The 18,863-nt window shown below is 50.0% G+C and overlaps 1 protein-coding gene across 1 annotated transcript in view; it reads left to right on the top strand.

Annotated features, from left to right (window-relative positions):
- Positions 1–1,260: 1,260 nt before the first annotated feature.
- The window catches only part of VAV1 (vav guanine nucleotide exchange factor 1), a 55,368-nt gene continuing 37,765 nt past the window's right edge, over positions 1,261–18,863 (top strand). The window contains exon 1 of the mRNA XM_061188836.1: positions 1,261–1,513. Coding sequence (XP_061044819.1) covers positions 1,310–1,513 — 204 coding nt within the window. The 5' untranslated portion in view covers positions 1,261–1,309. The remainder of the gene's footprint in view (positions 1,514–18,863) is intronic.

Below are 18,863 nucleotides of genomic sequence, written 5' to 3'. Positions count from 1 at the left end.
AACACGAGGCACAAATTTCTCAATACACAATAAAGAAATAAGTGTAGGGACTTCCCTGGTGGCACAGTGGTTGAGAATCCGCCTGCCAATGCAGGGGACACGGGTTCGAGCCCTGGTCTGGGAAGATCCCACATGCCGCGGAGCAAGTAAGCCCGTGCGCCACAACTACTGAGCCTGTGCTCTAGAGCCTGTGAGCCACAACTACTGAGCCCGCGTGCCACAACTACTGAGGCCTGCGCACCTAGAGCCCGTGCTACGCAACAAGAGAAGCCACCGCGATGAGAAGCCCGCGCACGGCAACGAAGAGTAGCCCCCGCTCGCCGCAACTAGAGAAAGCCCGCGCGCAGCAACGAAGACCCAACTCAGCCAAAAATAAATTAAAAATAAATAAATAAATTTATAAAAAAAAAAAATAAGTATAATAAAATAACAGGTGGGGAAGTGGGATAGGGTGTGATGGGGTGGGAAAAAAGGCTGTGATCTGAAATGGAGAGGTTTGGGAAGACTTCATGAGAAGATGATCTAGAGCTAAGATTTGCAGGAAGTGAGGGAGCTGGCCGTGAAATTGCCTGAGGCTAGAAGACTAGCATGTGCAAAGGCCTTGTGGCAGGATTCTAGGGCAAGCTTCTGGGGCTACCTGGTGTGTTGGAAGAACACTGAGGAGGCCCGTTTGGCTGGAACAGAGCAAAGTGGGGGAGAGTGGGAGAAGTAGGGCAGGGAGGTGATGAGTGGTCATGCAGGCCCTTGTGGGCTTCAGGGATGTCTTTTATCCCAGGCGAGGGGGGCTGTGGGGCATCCCGACTTGACTTAGGTATTCATAGGTGCCCTCCGATGTGGGGAGTACAGATTGTGAGGGGGTGAGGACAGGAGCCCCGCCATGGGGCGGAGGAGACTGTGCTGGTCCAGGCTGCCAAGGTTGGGGACTGGATGAGGGTGGAGGCGGAGGAGGGAGGGGTGAGAAAAGGGCGGATTTTGAGTATGTTTCTGAGATGGTACCGCTCTTGGGTTGGATACAGAGGAAGGCAGCAGGCCTCCGCCTCATTACCCTGAACCCACTCCCAGATGCCCCAGTGCTAGTTGGTGGGGGAAAGAGAGGCCAGGTCCTGCTTGAAAGGGGCTGGGCTGGGGCTGGGCTGCAGGTGCTCCCCCCCCCCCCCCCCCCGCCACCATGGCTCCTCCTCCTCCACCCCCTCTCAGGGCGACAGTTACAGGCAAAGAAGAGGAAGTGGTAGCTAGCTAGCGGAGGCAAGCGGGCGGGCGGCAAAGGAGGCCGCGAGGGTGCACGGGCCGGCCCGGGAAGCCAGCAGCCATGGAGCTGTGGCGCCAGTGCACCCACTGGCTGATCCAGTGCCGGGTGCTGCCGCCCAGCCACCGCGTGACCTGGGATGGGGCCCAGGTGTGCGAGCTGGCGCAGGCCCTCCGGGATGGCGTCCTTCTGTGCCAGTTACTCAACAACCTGCTGCCCCACGCCATCAACCTGCGGGAGGTCAACCTGCGTCCCCAGATGTCCCAGGTGAGACGGCCACTGATGGGCCTGCCCCAGGGTGGGTGGCGGGAGGCATCCCAGGCTGGTACCCAGGCGGTTGATGCTCTGCGCCTCTGGGCCAGCCGTGTAGGGGGGAGGATGGCCCCCCGCCCCGGGGTCTGGCACAGGGTATGGGGGACATGGGGGTTGTAACACTCAGGGATACAGGGGTGGCCCACCCAAGGTTAACGAGAATGGGTTCATAGGCTCGCAGTTAACCCACATCTAGGCTGAGAACTGGCAAACTTGGGGTTAAAGCTCCCAAAGCCCCAGGCTGGCTCCAGTGGGGATCAAGCCCCAAAAAGGGACTGTGTGGGGGTCTTGAGGGGGGCTAGGGGCCCCCTGGGTGGCCAATAGGGTGCCTGAGGTTTTCAACTCCTTTGACCCCCCACCCTCCAAGATTCTAGCTATGGGGGAGGGGCCTCCTCCGATTCCTTCCCCCACATGTGTCTCCTCCTCCCAGGCCCTGGGCCCCTTCCTTCCCCTCACATCTTCCCCTTGGCTTCCTGCCTGGGCCTGGGGCAGCATGGGGCGGGTGGGGTGCTATGGGCCTGGGGCTCTGGTCTTCCTAACTCCATCCATCCCAGGGGGCACGTTGAGGCAAGACCTGGTCCAGAACCTCGAGAGTGGGTCCTGGGGTTTTGGGAACCTAGAAATAGCTGCTTTTTCTCTGTAGGGATTTCTGCAAGGGCCCCGGGGTCCAGGGGGAGGAGGATTTGACTGTGACCGCCCCCAGCTCAGGAAATCTATTCAAATCCCCATTTGAATGCGGTGGGGTGGGGGAGGTAACTGGACTGGATTCTCTTTCTGTCGTACCTTCTCTGGTTCCCTCTGGCCTCCTGAGTTCTGGGTGGAAAGTGATGTCTGCTGATGCCTGGCGGCTGGGGGTGCCCTGCCTGCCCTGCGGGTCTGACACTTGCCATCCAGTCCTCAGGCCCTACCCTGGGAGGAAAGGCTCGTCTGGACGCGCTGTGGGCTAGTGGGGGACCTCTCTGGGGACGGATGGTGGGCAGGCTGGGGCATTGCCTCCTCTCTGGCCTGAGATGCCATGTGCGGATGGGGGGAGGGGCAGTCAGTGATCAGGGAGTGGGCCTATGGGGGTCCCTGGGGGTGTTTCCTGGGGATAGGGCTGCACGTGGAAGAGGCCCACCCTCCCCTAGCTCAGGCAGGCTTCCTGAAAGAATGGTGGCGGGGGAACCCCAGAGATTCCCCTGCCACCCCCAGCCACCAGCTGCTCTGGCCACAGGCCATCCCAAATTTTCCTCCATTTGCTTGCCTCCTGGCTTCCACACAGAAGAAAGTAGCCGTCGGACCAGTCAGGCCCCAGACTTGCGAGCAGTCGAGATCCAGTGAGGCTTCAACAGCAGCTAATGGGAACGTGGTTAGACTTAAGGATGAACTTCTATCCTTCCCTGCATCTTCCCTACAGCTGGTTTTCTGATAAAAGGCAAGGGGTTGTGGCATTATTCTCTAGGAGGGCAGCTGCAGGGACTAATGTGTCCTGATTTTCTGTGCTGGGCAACACCGAGGACCCAGGCCTGGGTCTGGCCCTCAAGGTGCTCCCAGACTGTGGGAGACAGACATCCCCCAACCCTGTGTTGTCAGGACCAGGGCAGAGGAAGAAACCTCTGGGCTGGGGGCCCTGGAGCAAAGGCAAGACATTGCCTGGGAGAGTTGGGCTTTATGCAAGAGGGGACATTTGTGCTGGGTTTTGAAGGGTGAGTAGGAGTTTTCTAATTGCTCTGGGTTCCGGTGCCTAGCTGTGTCAGGCCCTGCACTGGGCAGGGGTGTTCCTTGATCCTCCCCATCTGGGAGCTCTGTGCCATCCTGCCCTGTGCATTTTGTCTCCCTTTGAAGCTCAGCCCTGTGCCCCGTTCACAGTGGGGCCATGAGCAGGAAGCTAAAAGGTGGTCACATTAAGTCGGAGGGAGGTATCACAAGAACAGCCTCTCTAAGTTTTCAAGTCCCTGTCCATCAACAGATTTAAGCCCGGGCCATGAACTGCCAGTGGGATATGGAAGGGCAGAGAGAGAAAAGGGAGGGCTCCTGATGGGGGTGGGATGGGGTGGGGGACACACAATGGCATAAAGGTGTGGAGCCTGGAATTAGGATGCTTCCTAGTTTCTCTCATTTCCTCCTCAGAATTCCTCAGCTTTTGCTCCACTGTTCCCTGGGTAGAGAGTGGGAAGAGCATATTCATTCATTCATTCATTCATTCGTTCATTCATCAACAATTATGATGTACGCTGGTCCTCTTCTTGGTGCTGAGACAGTGGGAAAAAGACACACACAAACCCCTGTTGTCGAAGAGCCCACATTCTAGTGGGAGGCACTGACAGTGGGCAAATAAGGAAACATATACATTGTCAGAGGTGGTACATGGCCTGCAGAAGGCCGCTTGGGAATGTGGAGTTGCACTTTTGCGTAGGAGGTCTGGGAGGCCTCACTGAGGAGGCAACATTTGAGCAGAGACCTGGGCAAAGTGAGGGAACGAGTCATGTGAGTCTGAGGAAACAGCACTCCTGGCAGGAGGCACTGCCAGTGCAAAGGCTCTTAGGTGGGAGCAGGGCGCTTCCCATGTAGTTGTACTGCAGGGCAGTGAGTGGGCTGGCTGGTGGGCATGATTCATGGGTGAGGTCAGATTGAAGTGAGTCTCCAAGCTGAGATCTGAGACCCAGAAAGACGATGACACCATCATAGGCGGCCACAGTGATGACCAGACACTCTTACTCTCTCTGGGAGTCCAAATTCCGGGTGGCAGAGATGAAACTTTAAAGCTGAGGAAGTGGAGAGGAAGAGACAAATGTGACAGTCATTGTGGAAAAGATCCACCAGGATGGGGGAGCTGATTAGACTCAGGATGGGGGCGGTCACTGGAGCCAGGCTGATGAATCTTTTTTCAGTTCCTCCACTGTGTGACCTTGGGCATGTTACTTAACCTCTCTGTGCTTCGGTCCCCATCCTGTAAATGCTGGTGCCGTTGGCAGAGGCAGGGAAGGGAGAGGGTAGGAGAGTTAGAATAGGAAGGGTGGGCTGGGGTGGGGGTTGATGGTGGTGGCTTGGAGGAGCCAGACCTGGGAGCCAATCCTGGCAGCATCACTTGCTGGCTTCGCCTCCCTGAGCCTCAGTTTCCCCATCTGTGAACTGTGGCTAAAAACGGCACCTTTTGGGGGAAGACTGTTGTAATATTTCAGTACTGCTCAGCACTGTGTTGACACCTGATAAACCCTCTATAAAAAGTCTTTTTAGGGAAAATGAGGGATATAGGGAAGGTTGGCAGCATAGCACAGCCTGGAGGAGTTTGGGTCAGGGCAGTGGTTCTCAACTGGGGTGGTTTCGCCCCCAGGGGATCCTTGGCTATGTCCCGGGACAGTTGGGGTTGTCACGTCTGGGAGCTGATACTGGCATCCAGTGGATAGAGCCCGGGGATTCTGCTCAACGTCCGACAATGTCACACACGACAGAGAATTATCCGGCCCCAATGTCAACGGTGCTAAGGCTGCGAAACCCTGTGCTGGGGGACAGACAGCCTGGTAGAATCTTTAAAATATTTGACTCTTTGGTTAAATAATACATGTGTATCATTCAAAGATCAAAACACATAAAAAGGTGCACAGGGAAAAAATGTAACCTCTAGCCATCTTCTTCAGATACCCAAGTGCTACCTTCCTCCATAAGTGACTCCTTTTTTCTTTAAGTTGACTATATAGCCTTCCAGAATTTCCTTATGCAAATAGGAATGCAGGTTTTTATTAACTACCCTCCTCTCTTACTACAAAAGATGGCGCATACCACCCTGCTTTATACCCTGCTTTTCTCACTTTAATCATCGTCTTGGGAATCTTTCCAAATCAATATACAGAGGTTGTTCTCATTCTTCTTAAAAAATGACTGCACGATATTCTAGATTGTCCATTCACTTAACAAACCACTTATATTGGGCGAACTGTGTGCCAGGCATTCATCTAAACTGGGAGCTGGCAAACTACAATGGGAGGGCCGAATCTGGACCACAAGCATGTTTTATAAATAAAGTTTTATTGGCATACAGCCACGTCCATTTGTTTATGTATTATCTATGGCTGATTTCCAGTTACAACTCTACAGTTGAGTAACTGACGAAGAGAGTGCCTGGCCTGTTGAGGTGAAGGTATTTACTATCCAGATGTTTGTAGAAAAAGTTTGCTGATCCCTGGTAGAAACACTTTCTATACACTGACTTGTTTAATCTCCATAAGAATTTACGAGGTAGATATTATCATTATCCTCATATTGCGTATGGGAAAACTGAGGAACAGAGAAGTTAAGTCACTTGCCTCAGGGCACCCAGCTTGAAAGTGACAGTCAGAAATTCAAACCCAGGCAGCCTGGTACCAGGATCCCTACTCTGTTTTTTTTTTTTGCCACCCCTCAGGCATGTGGCCAGGGACAGTTTCTCTAAACTGTATTTCATTGCACGGCTGGGGGATCACTTAATTTACCATCACCCCTATTGATGGGCACTTGGATTGCACCAGGCTTTTGTTCTGACAAACTAACTGTGATCAATAACCTTGTCCATGAACTGTTTTTTGGCTCTTCTACTGTGTGACTTTGGGCATGTTACTTAACCTCTCTGTGCTTCCGTTTCCTCATCTGTAAAATGGAGATAATAAATCCTCATCTGAAAGCATTGCTCTGAAGGATAAATGAGTTACTATCAAGAACCTAGAAAAGTATCTAGCTACATATAAATGTTATTATTGCAGCCAGATACATGAGCAAGTATATCCATGGGATAAATTCTCAGAAGGGTTTTCTGGCTCAAAGCGGGTGAGTCTGTGTTTTCAGTAGATCCTGCCAAATTGTTCTCTGTATGGGATTGTTCCCATATGCATTGTTCCAATTACATTACCTCTAGCAATGAGAATGCTGGTTCCTCCACTGCCTTGCCAACAGTTGTTAAGCTTTTGGAGTTTTGCCAACTTGGGTGATAAATGAAGCTCATTATGACTCAATGTACATTTCTCTTATTCTGAGTGAGATAGAGCCTCTTTTCTTATGTTTAAGAACTATTTATATTTTCTCTCTGCAAAATAATATTTGTTCATATCATTTGCCCATTATTTTTTTCCTTCTAGGACTGCTGGAATTTTTTTCTTATTGATTTTTAGGAACTCTTTATATATTGGGCTTCTTTGAATTTCAAGTCAGGTACTTACTAGCCTTGTGATCTTGGAGAAAAAAAATTAATTAACCTATCTCTGCCCAGGTTGTCTTATCTACAGAATGGGGGTGTAGACAGCACCTTTATCTCAGGGTTATGTGAGGGTTCAACATGATAAGGTAAGTTAAATCCCTATCATGGTGATTGACGTATGATTAATGTATAGCAAGTGCTAAATTAATGGGAGTCATTCTTTTTTGCTAATTTGATTTCAGTGGGTCTGAGCTTGCCTGTAGGATGTGGTATAGGTCCGGGTGCAAAATGTTAGTTGCTGTAATGAACTGCATTGCTTCAGTGAATTTAAAGAGTTTACTTCTAGCTTATATCACAATCCAGTTTGGGTCAACTGGGGGATTAAGGGGATAGCCCTTCTTTACAAAGTCCCTACAGGACTTGGGCTCTTTCCATCTCATGGCCCCATCCTCCCTGAAGCCCTTGGAGTTCTCTATTCAGCCAGAGGACAAGGAGGGAGTTATGAGGAGGGAAACCCTGAGAGGTTTTCATGGGGACAGGCCCAGAAGTGGCACCATCACCTCCATTCTTGTTCCACTGGCCATAATTTGGTCACATGGTCCCATCCAACTGCAAGACAGGAATGGGAATGTAGCTTAGCTGGGTGCCAGGGAGGGCAAGGAAATGGGTTGGGTGGATATAGAGAAGGCAGTGCCAGAGGACCTCAGGGTGATGCCTAGCTGGCTTCAGAGTTGCAGGTCTGGAGGGGGCTAGCTTAGAGGAAACCTCTGTTTCATCTGGAGGGATGAGGAATGAGGAGGACCTGGACCAGAGCCATGGGGGAAGGATGCAGCTGGGGACTTGGGGTGGGGCTTGGTGCAAGCAAATCTCAGCCAAGTGGGTTGGGTTGGGTTGGGTGGAAGATCGCATCTAAACATGTCCACTAGGACTGACCTGGACAGAAGCCTGGGGGGTTGTGTGTCAGCATTTGCGCTGTGCCTTCTTTCCCATTCCATTCTGTTCTGTTCACTGACTTCCTCTCTGGGCCCAATACTGGGAAATGTCACCCTTCAGGACTCTCACAGCGGATGCTGGAAACCCCTGTCCCTCCTCTTGCTCCCAGCCCTCCCACGCATGGCTCCCCTTGGAGTAAAAGTGAAAGTCCTCATCATGACCCAGAAGAACCTATGCATTTGGCCTCTGCCCACCTCTCAGCCCTCATCTCCTCCCTCTCTTCCCCTCCCTCACTTGACTCCAGCCATGTGGGCCCGCCCTCACTGTTCCTAGAGCCCACCAGGTGCAATTCAGCTCCAGGGCCTTTGCACGTGCTGTTCTTTCTCTACAAATCCCTCTTCCCCCAGATATACACCCTGGTTGTTCTCTTATCTCCTGAAGGTTTCTCATCAGAGAGATTTCCCCTGGTTTCCACATGTAAAAATCACACCCCCTGCCCCTGCCTACCCCCCCCCCAATTCTCTTCCTTCTTTTATTTTCCTCCACAGTATTTATTTATTTATTTATTTATTTATTTATTTATTTTTGGCTGCATTGGGTCTTCGTTGCTGTGCGTGGGCTTTCCCTAGTTGCGGCGAGCGGGAGCTACTCTTTGTTGCGGTTGCATGGGCTTCTCGATGCGGTGGCTTCTCTTGTTGCAGAGCATGGACTCTAGGCGCGTGGGCTTCAGTAGTTGTGGCTCGCGGGCTCTAGAGCACAGGCTCAGTAGTTGTGGCACACGGGCTTAGTTGCTCTGCGGCATGTGGGATCCTCCCGGACCAGGGCTCGAACCCGTGTCCCCTGCATCGGCAGGCGGATTCTTAACCACCGTGCCACGAGGGAAGCCCTCCTCCACAGTACTTAGCCCTCTCTGACTTACCATAGTTTTTAACTTATTTGCTTATTATCTGCTTCCCCCACTGGAGTGTCAGGGCAAAGCTTTTTGTCTGTTTGGTTCACACTGTGTCCCCAGTTCCTAGAACAGCACTTGGCATATAGTAGGTGCTCAATAAATGTTGATCAAATATTCACTTCATTTTTTCAGTCATTTAATACAGGGGTCAGCACACTATAACCCATGGGCTGACTGCCTCTTTTTGTAAACAAAGTTTAACTGATACAAGGTCTTGCCTACTTGTTGACACATTGTTTGTGGCTGCTTTCTCTCTGCAAAGCCAAAAAAATAAACAAATTACTGTCTGCCTCTTTACAGAGTTTGCTGATCCCTCCCTGATTTAGGAGGTATTTGTTGAGTGCTTACTTACTACTGGTTAGTGGTAGTTGGTTAGCGATGATTGAGGATGGATTGCCTGAGATTATCCTGCCTTTACTAGTTCCAAGTTATGTGGCTTCTCACCTTTTGTTTTCTTATCTGTAAAATGAGGCAAATGAAGACGGTGATAACAGCAATAATAACAACAATAGTAATGATGATACTACCACCCACCTCAGAGACATTTCTGAGACATTCTGATGGAGAATCCCACAATGAATGAGACGCAGACCATCATGAAACTCATGGAAACAGACGAGGAAATAGGCAGTTACAACACAGATTAACACACTCAGTGATGGGTGAGTGAAGCCCAGGGTATTGTGAGAGCAGAAAGAAGAGAACCCCCAGAAACAATCAGGGTAGGCTTCCTGGAGGAGGTGACATGCCAATGTGCGTGTGGGAGGTTGGGGAATATTTGAGGGACCGAAAGACAAAGTTCTGTTTGTCTCCCTTGCTAACATTAATGGTGTCAGGAAGTGGGCAGGACCAGAGGGTGTGTTGGATGGGCATAGCTGGGCTTCTAAAGATCTCACTACATTGTAGAGATGGACTGTCCCCTTTGATCTCAGGGATGGTGTTCTGAGACCTGGGCTTTAAGAGGAACATGAGAGTCAGGTCCCTTGGGGAATAGTGGAAGAAATAAGGGATGTTCAGTTGGAGAAGTTTAACGTTTGAGGAAATTCTGAACTTAGTCTGCAGAAGTTTCAAGCAAGAGTCTTAGATCTTGTGACAGAAAACCCAACCGAAACTGGCTTAGTCAAAAATAATATTTATTACCTCATATAACTGAAAAGCTTGGGAGGAAATGCCTTCAGGTCCGGCTAGATCCAGGGGCTCAGGAGATATCTCAGGAACCCTCTCCTCTCTCCCCTTTGCACTCCATCTCTTAACTCTGCTTTCTTTGGGGTGTTTCCCTCCATTTTCAGTCATCCTTTCCCCTCATGGAGGCAAACAAGAGTGCCCAGATATACCAAATTTTTATTCCCACAATTCTGTGTCCAATGGAAAATGGGAGGGTCGATTTAATGGCCTCTAAACCCCAGATCTCTCTTTCATTGGACATGAATGTTTGGGGGGGTGTAACATGTCCAATTCTGAACCAATTGCTGTGCCTGGGAGAATGTATGGTCTGATTGGTCAGGCCAGGTCACGTGCCCATTTCTGGAGTTGGGGGCAGGGTCGACTCTACCCAAAGGAGCTAGGCTCGGGGAGGGGCTGTTTCACCTGGGAAACTGAGGGGCTGTTACCAGAAGAGCGGGGAAGAGATGTCAGGAGGCAATTGATCAATCGATGTTTATATTGGCATCAAGTACTACCAATAAATCGAGTCCAGAGTTTCTCTGCATCAGCAGTGCTGAAATTGGGGCTTCATCCTCTGTCTTGGGGGCTGCCCTGTGCATTGTAGGAAGTTGGGCAGCATCCCTGACCTTCACCCACTCTCCCCCCACCCCAGTAGTGACCACAAAATGTCCCCAGGCATTGCCAAATGTCCCCTGGGGGGCAGAATTGCCCCCGAGAGAACCACTGTTTTGGAGAGAGTGAGTTTCCTGTGTCCGGGGAGGTGGGGGATGCGTAGGGGGGGTGGGGAGGTGGGTGGGTGGGGTTGGGGGCATGGGGCGGAATCCAAAGAGAAGTGAACAATTACTGGCTGGGGTGAAGGTGAGATTGAGAGCTTCTTCAAGTTAGACATTCATTTATTTTATCATCGGCAACAGGCGCTGTGCAGATGGCTGGGGTGATGGGAAAGAACACCACAGATTTCCTCTTTGCTCTCCTGAGTTCATGGCCTTGTAGGAGAGAAGGCTGCCTGTGTTCTGTTTCCTGTGGCCGCTGTAACAAAGTCTCAAAAACTGGGTGGCGTGAAACAACAGCTATATTGTCTCACTGTTCTGGAGGGCAGAGGTTTGAAAACAAGGTGTCGGCAGCATCTTGCTCCATCTCCAGGCTATAGGAGAGAATCCGATCTTTGCCTCTTCCAGCTTCTGCTGGCTCCAGGCGTTCCTTGGCTTGTGGCTGCGTTATTCCAGCTTCTGCCTCCATCTTCACGTGGCTGTTTCCTCTGTGTCTGTCCGTCTGTGTGTCTCATAATCCAGAAAGATCTCCACACCTTGACGTCCTTAATGATGTCTTGCAAAGTCCTTTTTTTTTTTCTTCAAATAACATCACACTCACCAAGGTGCCAGGGATCAGATGTGGATGTATCTATTTGGGGGCTGCCATTTAACCCGCTACAGACAGTAAACAGGCAAATCAATAAAACACGGTAGTAAATGCTGCAGACAGAATAATCCAGGGGTCAGGATGGAGAAAAACAAAGGGGGCAGGCTTCTGGAGGATGGTCAAGGAAAGCTGAGAGCTGAAGGATGAGGAGCCAGCTCTGGGAAGCATGGGGGCAGGGAGGGCAAAGGCTGTGCAAAGGCCCTGTGGCAGGAGGATGAGAATGAAGGATCTGCTGGCAGAAGGTGAGCAAGAGAAGGGAGAGCAGAGGGAAGTGATGCTTGGGAGGAAGGCACTTCACTGGAGGTGGCTGTGGGGATGTGTGTGGAATTTAAATATGATGGGAAGTCTTGGAGTGTTTTAAGCTGCTCCGTGGGGACTGGACTCTAAGGGCAATAGAGGTGACAGTAAGGGGACCTGGGAGGAGGAAGTTGATGAAGGTGTCCCAGAGAAAAGTGATGGGGGCTTGGACGAGGAGCTGGGGACAATGGATCTGGCTCCCATTTTGGGGGTTGAGCTGATCAGACCTGCTAACAGATTGGATGGAGTGGGGCTGGGAGTGAATGAAAGGAGGTCAGATGATGTTGAAGTTTGTAGCTTAGGGACCCGCCTGAGTGGGGGTATCATTTGCTGAGATGGGAAGCCTGGGGGAGGAACAGATTTTGGGGAGTTCTGATTGGGCCATGTGACCCTGGAGATAGAAAGCAGCCCAGCGTGGTGGTTACTGCAGTGGCTCTTTTTTTTTTTTTTTTTTTTTCTTTCTGAACATGTGGCACGGCTTGTGGGAACTCAGTTCCCTGACCAGGGATTGAACCCGGGCCACAGCACAGTGGTTCTTAACTGGGGGTGGGGCAAGCGGCTCTGTCCTCCAAGGGGACATTTGGTAGTACCTGGAGATGGTTTTGGTTGTCACTACTGGATGGAGTGGTGTGGTCCTGGCATCGAGTGGGTAGAGACCAGGGGTGCTGCTACATGCCCTCTTATGCCCAGGACAGCCGCCCAATTATCAATGGTGCTGAGACTGAGAAACCCTGTTTGAGGGCCGTGGACTCCGGTTGCCTGGGGCTCCGGGTGCCGATCCTGACTTTGGGATCTTGGGTGAGTTGCTGAACCTCTCCGTGACTTGGTTTCCCCCTCTTTGAAAAGGAGGTAAGGATAGTCCCCACCTTATAGGACTGTAGTGTCAAGTGGCCAGAAGGGCATAGTGTCAAGGGACCCAAAGAGCAAAGCGTATCCACATCCAGGTCTTGGTACTTTGAAAAGAATAGTTTTTTTTTAAAATTATTTATTTATTTATTTATTTATTTAAATTTTTATTGGGGTATAGTTGATTTACAATGTTCTGTTAGTTTTGGGTGTACAGCAAAGTGAATCTGTTATACATATACATATATCCACTCTTTTCTTTAAGATGAAAAGAACAGTTTTAATGAAGTGGATGGGAATAGGTTCAGAAAGTATAATGAATAACAACAGAAACAGTTCCCATTTACTGAGAACTCACTACGTGCAAGTGTTGTTCTACGTACTTACAACTTATGCACTCATTTGATTTTCACAGCAAACTCATGGAGAAGGTACCTCTGTGTTTCAGTTATCTGTTACTGTGAAACAAACCAACCCAAACTAAGTGATGTATGTCAATAACTATGTTATCCTTCTCACAGATTCAGTGAGTCCGGAATTCAGCTGGGGCATGGTGATGATGGTTTGTCAGCTCTGTGATCAGAAACCTTGAATGTCTGGGGGCTGGAATCATCTGGAGGATTCTTCACTCCCCTGTTGAGTGCCTGGGCTGGGATGACTTGAAGCTCTGCTCAGCTGGGGCTGGTGCCTGGAAACCTGGTCTCTCCATGTGGCTTGGGCTTCCTCACAACATGGTGATTGGGGTTTTGAGAAGGAGCGTGGAGAGAGAGCAAGTGTTTCTCAAGGAACCAAGGTGGAAGCTGGAGGGTTTCTTCTAACCTACTTAGGAATCATACGGTGCACTTGGCTGCATTCTCAGTGACAAGCAAGTCGCTAAGACCAGCCTAGATTCAACGGGAGGTGAATCAAACTCCACCTCTTGAGGGGGATGTGACAAGTCACACTGCAGAAGAGCACACTGGATGGGTGATATTTTTGTGGCCATCTTTGGAAAGCACAATCGGTTACCTGTTATTATTATAATTTCACAGATGAGGAAACAGAAACATGGAAAGTTTAAGTAAGTTGCTCAGGTGAATAAGTAGCTATGCTTGGATTTGAATGCAAGTGACCAGGCCCCCAAACCTGTGACCACAAGCACTATAAGAATATTGCCTCTTTTGGGGGGAGCATATGAGCCTTTCAAGTAGTTACGGAGATAGTCTTAGATTCAGATTTCTGGTTCTCCTGGTCAGGATTCAGCCAGGAAAGCTGAAATCATCTCAGGTCTTTCAAACAGAGAGAATTTAATTCAGGGAATTGGCTAATGGGTGATGGAGTTGCTGAGAAGAGATGGGTGATACTAAGGTAACCCAGAGAGTAGCCACTAGGCTGGAGAAAAAATAGAAGGAGGTAGTGTGACCAGGGGCCAGGGGCCAGAACCATTTAACAAGAGCTAGAACTTTGGGCAAGAGCTGTCTTCAGGGAGCTGAGACCATGGAGGTGTGTATTTGCTGCTGGAGAGGCAGAATAAGAGAGGGAGAGATACCCTGGCTTCTCTCTTCATCCCACCTTGTGGCCTCCTACCTGGGCCTCCCATTGGCTGAAACTGCCTGGAAGCCAGGGTGCAAAGGAACCTGGGAAATGTAGTTCCCTTTGATACAGAGCAAAGCAAAGGAAGGGCAGGTAGGATCTGAGAGCAAGCAGGCCTTGAGCAAGTGACTGCCTCTTTGAGCTCAGTGTATTATCTCAGTTAAAGAAAGCTGCTGTTCCTACTATTTGCCTGAGAATCAATGATAAGCAATGGTTTTATTTCCTGTGGCAGAGTCCTCCTAAGCTTTAATGGCTCTGCTTGTTCTGGAGTTTAGCTGACTCTTAGATCAAACCCAGATCTCCTTTCTTAGGACTCTCCTGTCACAGGCCCCAAGCACACAGCTAATTGCCTTTCCTCCGGACAGCCCATCAGAGAGCTGCCTCCCATGAGTCCATCCTCAGCTTCCCCCAAGTTCCCTCTGGTCCAGGAAGAACACCACAGTGACTTCATGACTCCTCAAAGGACAGGGTTTCCAGAACTTCACCTTGGGGTGGCTGTCTTGTGCTTGTTTGCCTGGGGGACCCAGAATGACCCCAAGATGGGTGCAGCATCTGAGCACCCCAAGAAATGTGGGGCTGTTGCCTTCAGTCTGATCTGTGACTGAGTGGGGGAGTTGAAGAAAAAGCTTCAAAAGGCATCAATCATTTGTGCTTCCCTCTCTGGGACTCCGGGAGATATGGCAGGATGGTGGGATGCTCCCATGACAACCCTTGCCCCATTTTGATCACATGGCCCTGGTTTTGGTAAATCAGCATCTGATACCACTTTTGGTTCACTCCCTCCCACTCCCCCTTTCTCACTCTGCTCCAGCCACCCTGGTCTCTAACCTCTTCCTCCAAAACACCAGGCAGGGTCCAGTCTCAGGGCCTTTGCATTGGCTGTTCCCTCTGCCTGGAATGCTTTTCCTCCAGACACCTACCCAGATCATTCCCTCCTTCAAGTCTTTACTCAAATGTCACTCTCTCCATGAGCCTTCCCTGGCCCCCTCATTTAGAATCGCACCCCTTCCTGGCACGCCCCATCCCCTTATCTTTTTTTTCTCGCTTAATATTTACCACCTTCTAACAAGCTATATATATATATATTCATGTAACACACTTGTTGTTTGTCTCCTGCCAGAATGTCAGCCTCACACGGGCAGGGATGTGAATCTCTTTTGTTCACAGCTGTATTCCCAGCACTTAAACCAGCACCTGGAGTATAATAGATGCTCAATAAATATTTGCCAAATCAATGAAGGGGTGGCTAAATGAGCAGATACCCCTTGCATGCTGTTCTCTTCGCCTGGAACACTTTTTCCCCACCTCACACTCTAAAGTAAGATTTATTTGGACAGAAAAAGCATATATTTGTGTCTCACTTATTTTGTTTTATCAAGGGTAGGGACAAAAAATGGGACAGGGGTGTGTGTTTTGCGTTATTGACCAATGGTGGCTTACAGTATTCCTTCTTCCCATCCTCTCATCCCTGAAAAGCTCCCCTAAAGCTCCTAGTTTCAAGGAAACACACAGCAGGAATCTGGTCTCCTGCTGGCTTTTAAAAAACAGCCATATTAACATACAATCAGTGACATATTTAAAATATACAAGTTGATAAATGTTGACATACTGGACCTGTGAAACCAGCCCCACAATCAAGAGAGTCAACATATCTGTCATCTCAAAAGTTTCCTCCTGCCCTTTTGTAATCCCTCCTACCTAACCCCCACCTGCCATTCCCAAGCAATCCCAGATCTGCTTTTGGTCACTATAGATTAGTTGGTATCTGTTAACCGAGTCCAAACTCGATTGCCGCATGACAGGCCAATAAATCAAGAGATGGGTTGTTTGGGCAAGGAATAGCGGCTTTATTCGGAAAGTCAGCAGACTGAGAGGATGGACTTGTGTCCCAAAGAACCATCTTCCCTGAGCTAGAATTTAGGCTTCTTTTATACTAAAAGGGGAGGGGGTGTGGTTGGTTGCTGCAAACATCTTGGTGCCAGAATCCTTTATTTTTGCAGCTGTCCACATAGGTTAGGTCACGATGTTCCTATAAACCTCCAACAAGATTAACATTATTCTCTGAACAACTTTTATCTCCATATGAATGGAAAAGTGTAATACTTTTAAAGGTCAGAGCCTTGAGAATGGGCTATCCTGTATATTTCAGGCTACAGACTACATTCTTAACTTGTAGCAAAGGCAATCATACAAGGGCTAGAGTAAAAGAAACAGATCTAATATGAAGTCGGCTTTGTTCTTCCCTATTACACATCTTCTAGAGTTTTATATAAAGGGGAGCATACGATATGTACTCTTTGAGGCTGATTCTTTCACTCAGCATAATTCTTTTGCAATTCACTGAACTGTTGCGTGTCTTAGTTCTTTATTCCTTATTATGGCTGAGTAGTATTCCATTGCATGGACTTACTAAGTTTGCTTATCTGTTCTCCCGTCCATGGGCGTTTGGGTTGCCTCCACTTTTTGGCAAATAAAACTTCTCTGAACGTTTGTATAAACACTTGCTTTCATTTCTCTCGGGTAAACGCCTGGGGATGGAATAGGTCATATAGGAGGTGCACGCCTAGCTTGTTAAGAAACTGCCAAACCACTTTTACAAAGTGGTCACACCATTTGACATTTCCCCACTGGCTGTGCGCAAGGCTTTCCTGGACTGCTTCTTCTCTTTGCTTCGTCTCTGAGTTTTGGCTTTACCAGACTCATCTCCCCCTTAACCAGATCCCACAGGGCTCTGTGCTTTTTCACATGCGTGCTTACCACAGTGGTGATCAAACAGTGATTCATGTGCCTCTCTGCTCGGTGTCTGCCTTGCCACTAGACTGTAAGCTCTGTGGGGACAGGGTTCTGTCTGGCTGCCGCCAGGTCCCAGGGCTTGGTATTCAGTAGGCACTCGATTCATGCTTGCTGAATGAATGTACGACCCTGACTGGTGAGCCGGGGGCTAGAGTGGAGATTCAGTGAGTATTTTTATTCCCATGGCGATGATGAGGAAACAGAGGCACCAGGAGGTACAGTGACCCATCCAAGGTCCCTCAGCTTGCAGTGGCTGGGCTCGGAGTCAAACTGTCCGTCTGACCCCCTGCACTGGCAGTGAGATGTTGAGTGTGTGCTGGGGTGGGAGGGGAGGGGAGAGGAGAGAGACGGCGGGAGCAGGGTGGGTTTTGAAGGCCAGGAAGAGGCGTTTATACTCTGCACCTCTGCTTGCAGGCTTCGAAAAGGGTGCACAGCACACCCACCCTCTCTGGTCTGCAGAATGAAGTCTTGCAACCTCGAGATTAAGGGGCTGCAAGGGCTGAACACAGAGGGCCCCCCTTTCTCGACTCCCCCGAGCAAACCTTGGTAACAGGCATTTCCTGTTTCCGGTAGGCTCCCTGGGGCTGGGGTGGGTGTGGGGAAGCTGGCTCCTGCACTCGTGGGCTCAGCTCTGGGTTCCCTCTCCTGCTCCATGCCCCCCATCTCTACCACCCAAAGGGGCCTCTGTCCCTGCCCACTGGTTCCCTGAAAGAGGGTGGTGAACTGGCCAAACTTTCCAGCTCTTTCTTTGTCTGGGGCAGGGGCTGTGATGTTGGGGGAACTGCAGGCAAAGGGGAAGTGTCTGGGTGCTGATTTGCATATGGGCAAGATGCCAGCCCGACTCTGAGGTTCTGGTGGAAAGAGGAGGGGAACTGAGGGTGTTGCCCCCCTCTCCCAACAGGGAGGAAATAGTCTCCCATGCCCCTCCTACATTTGTTCAAAGGGTGTCCTGTCCTTTGCCACCTTCACCCACACTTCAGGCTACCAGGAAAGTCCTTCTAGTGGTCTAACCTCTGTCATTCCTACTGTCGGAGGGAGCCCCCTGCTTTAGCTGGCCCTACTCCAGCCAGGGGGCTGATGAGTCATACCCCCTTTCCCCCTTTGAGGTGTCACATGACTGAGGGGAAGCAGTCTTAAGTCTCAGCTGATCTTCCTGAGGTCAGCAGGGAACTTCCTCCCTAGGCCAGAGAGGGCCATCTGTTCTGTTGTCCCTGGTGAACCACTGGTCCTGTCTGGAGTCAGCCCATGACCTTGCAAAGGCTGCTGGGCTGGAGAGTGGTACATATGGTTCCTGTCATGTGCTGAACCCCCCCAAATGCCACCTGCGACGTGGCGCCATGAGGCAGCCTGGTGTGGTCTGAAGAGGTCGGGTGAGGAGCATGACCTCTGGACCCAGAGAGCTGGTATCTGGCTCCCCATTTCTACCTGTGCGTCCTCGGGAAGGGGATATCTCCTTTCTGAGCTTCAGTTGTCCCATCTGTCAAATGGGGTTTCATTCCTTCACCAACTTTTTTTGAGCACCTCCTGTGTGCCAGGCATTGTACTGGGTGTTGAGGCTACAGCAGTGAACCAGATACACAGAGAATCCTGCCCTCGTGGAGATGATGTCCTAGTGTGTGTGGGAGGGTTGGGGTGGGGGGATATAGACAGACAATAACAAAAGAAATAAGTGAAATACACATGTGTTACAATGTTATTTTATTTTACTTTATTTTATTTTTTTGGCTGCGCCACATGGCTTGCAAGATCTTAGTTCCTGGACCAGGGATTGAACCTGGGCCCACAGCAGTGAAAGCACTGAGTCCTAACCACTGGACCACCAGGGAATTCCCTACAATTTTAAATAGAGTGGTTGGGAAGTTCTTCCTGAGAAGTGACATTTCATCAAAAGCCCAAAAGAGACAAGGAAGGGAGGCACGAGGTTAATGGGGGGATGGACATTCTAAGAAGAAGAGAATAGTCCGTGCAAAGGTCCTGGGGCTGAATCGTGTCTGACATGTTCTAGGAATAGTGACGATAGGGAGGAGGTGAGGGCAGGGAGGTGACAGGGAAAGGTTGTGCAGGTCTTGTGAGCTGCAGAGTGGACTTGGGTTTGTATCTGGGTGGATTGTCTTGGGAGGGTTCTGACAATATTACTCTGGCTGCTGGGTTGAAAATAAATTATAGGGGCCCAGGAGCAGAAG

The sequence above is a fragment of the Eubalaena glacialis genome, chromosome 4 (assembly GCF_028564815.1).
Source record: "Eubalaena glacialis isolate mEubGla1 chromosome 4, mEubGla1.1.hap2.+ XY, whole genome shotgun sequence".
NCBI lineage: Eukaryota > Metazoa > Chordata > Mammalia > Artiodactyla > Balaenidae > Eubalaena > Eubalaena glacialis.
Note: the sequence above shows the minus strand (reverse complement) of the source record. Positions and strands in the feature narration are given on the sequence as shown.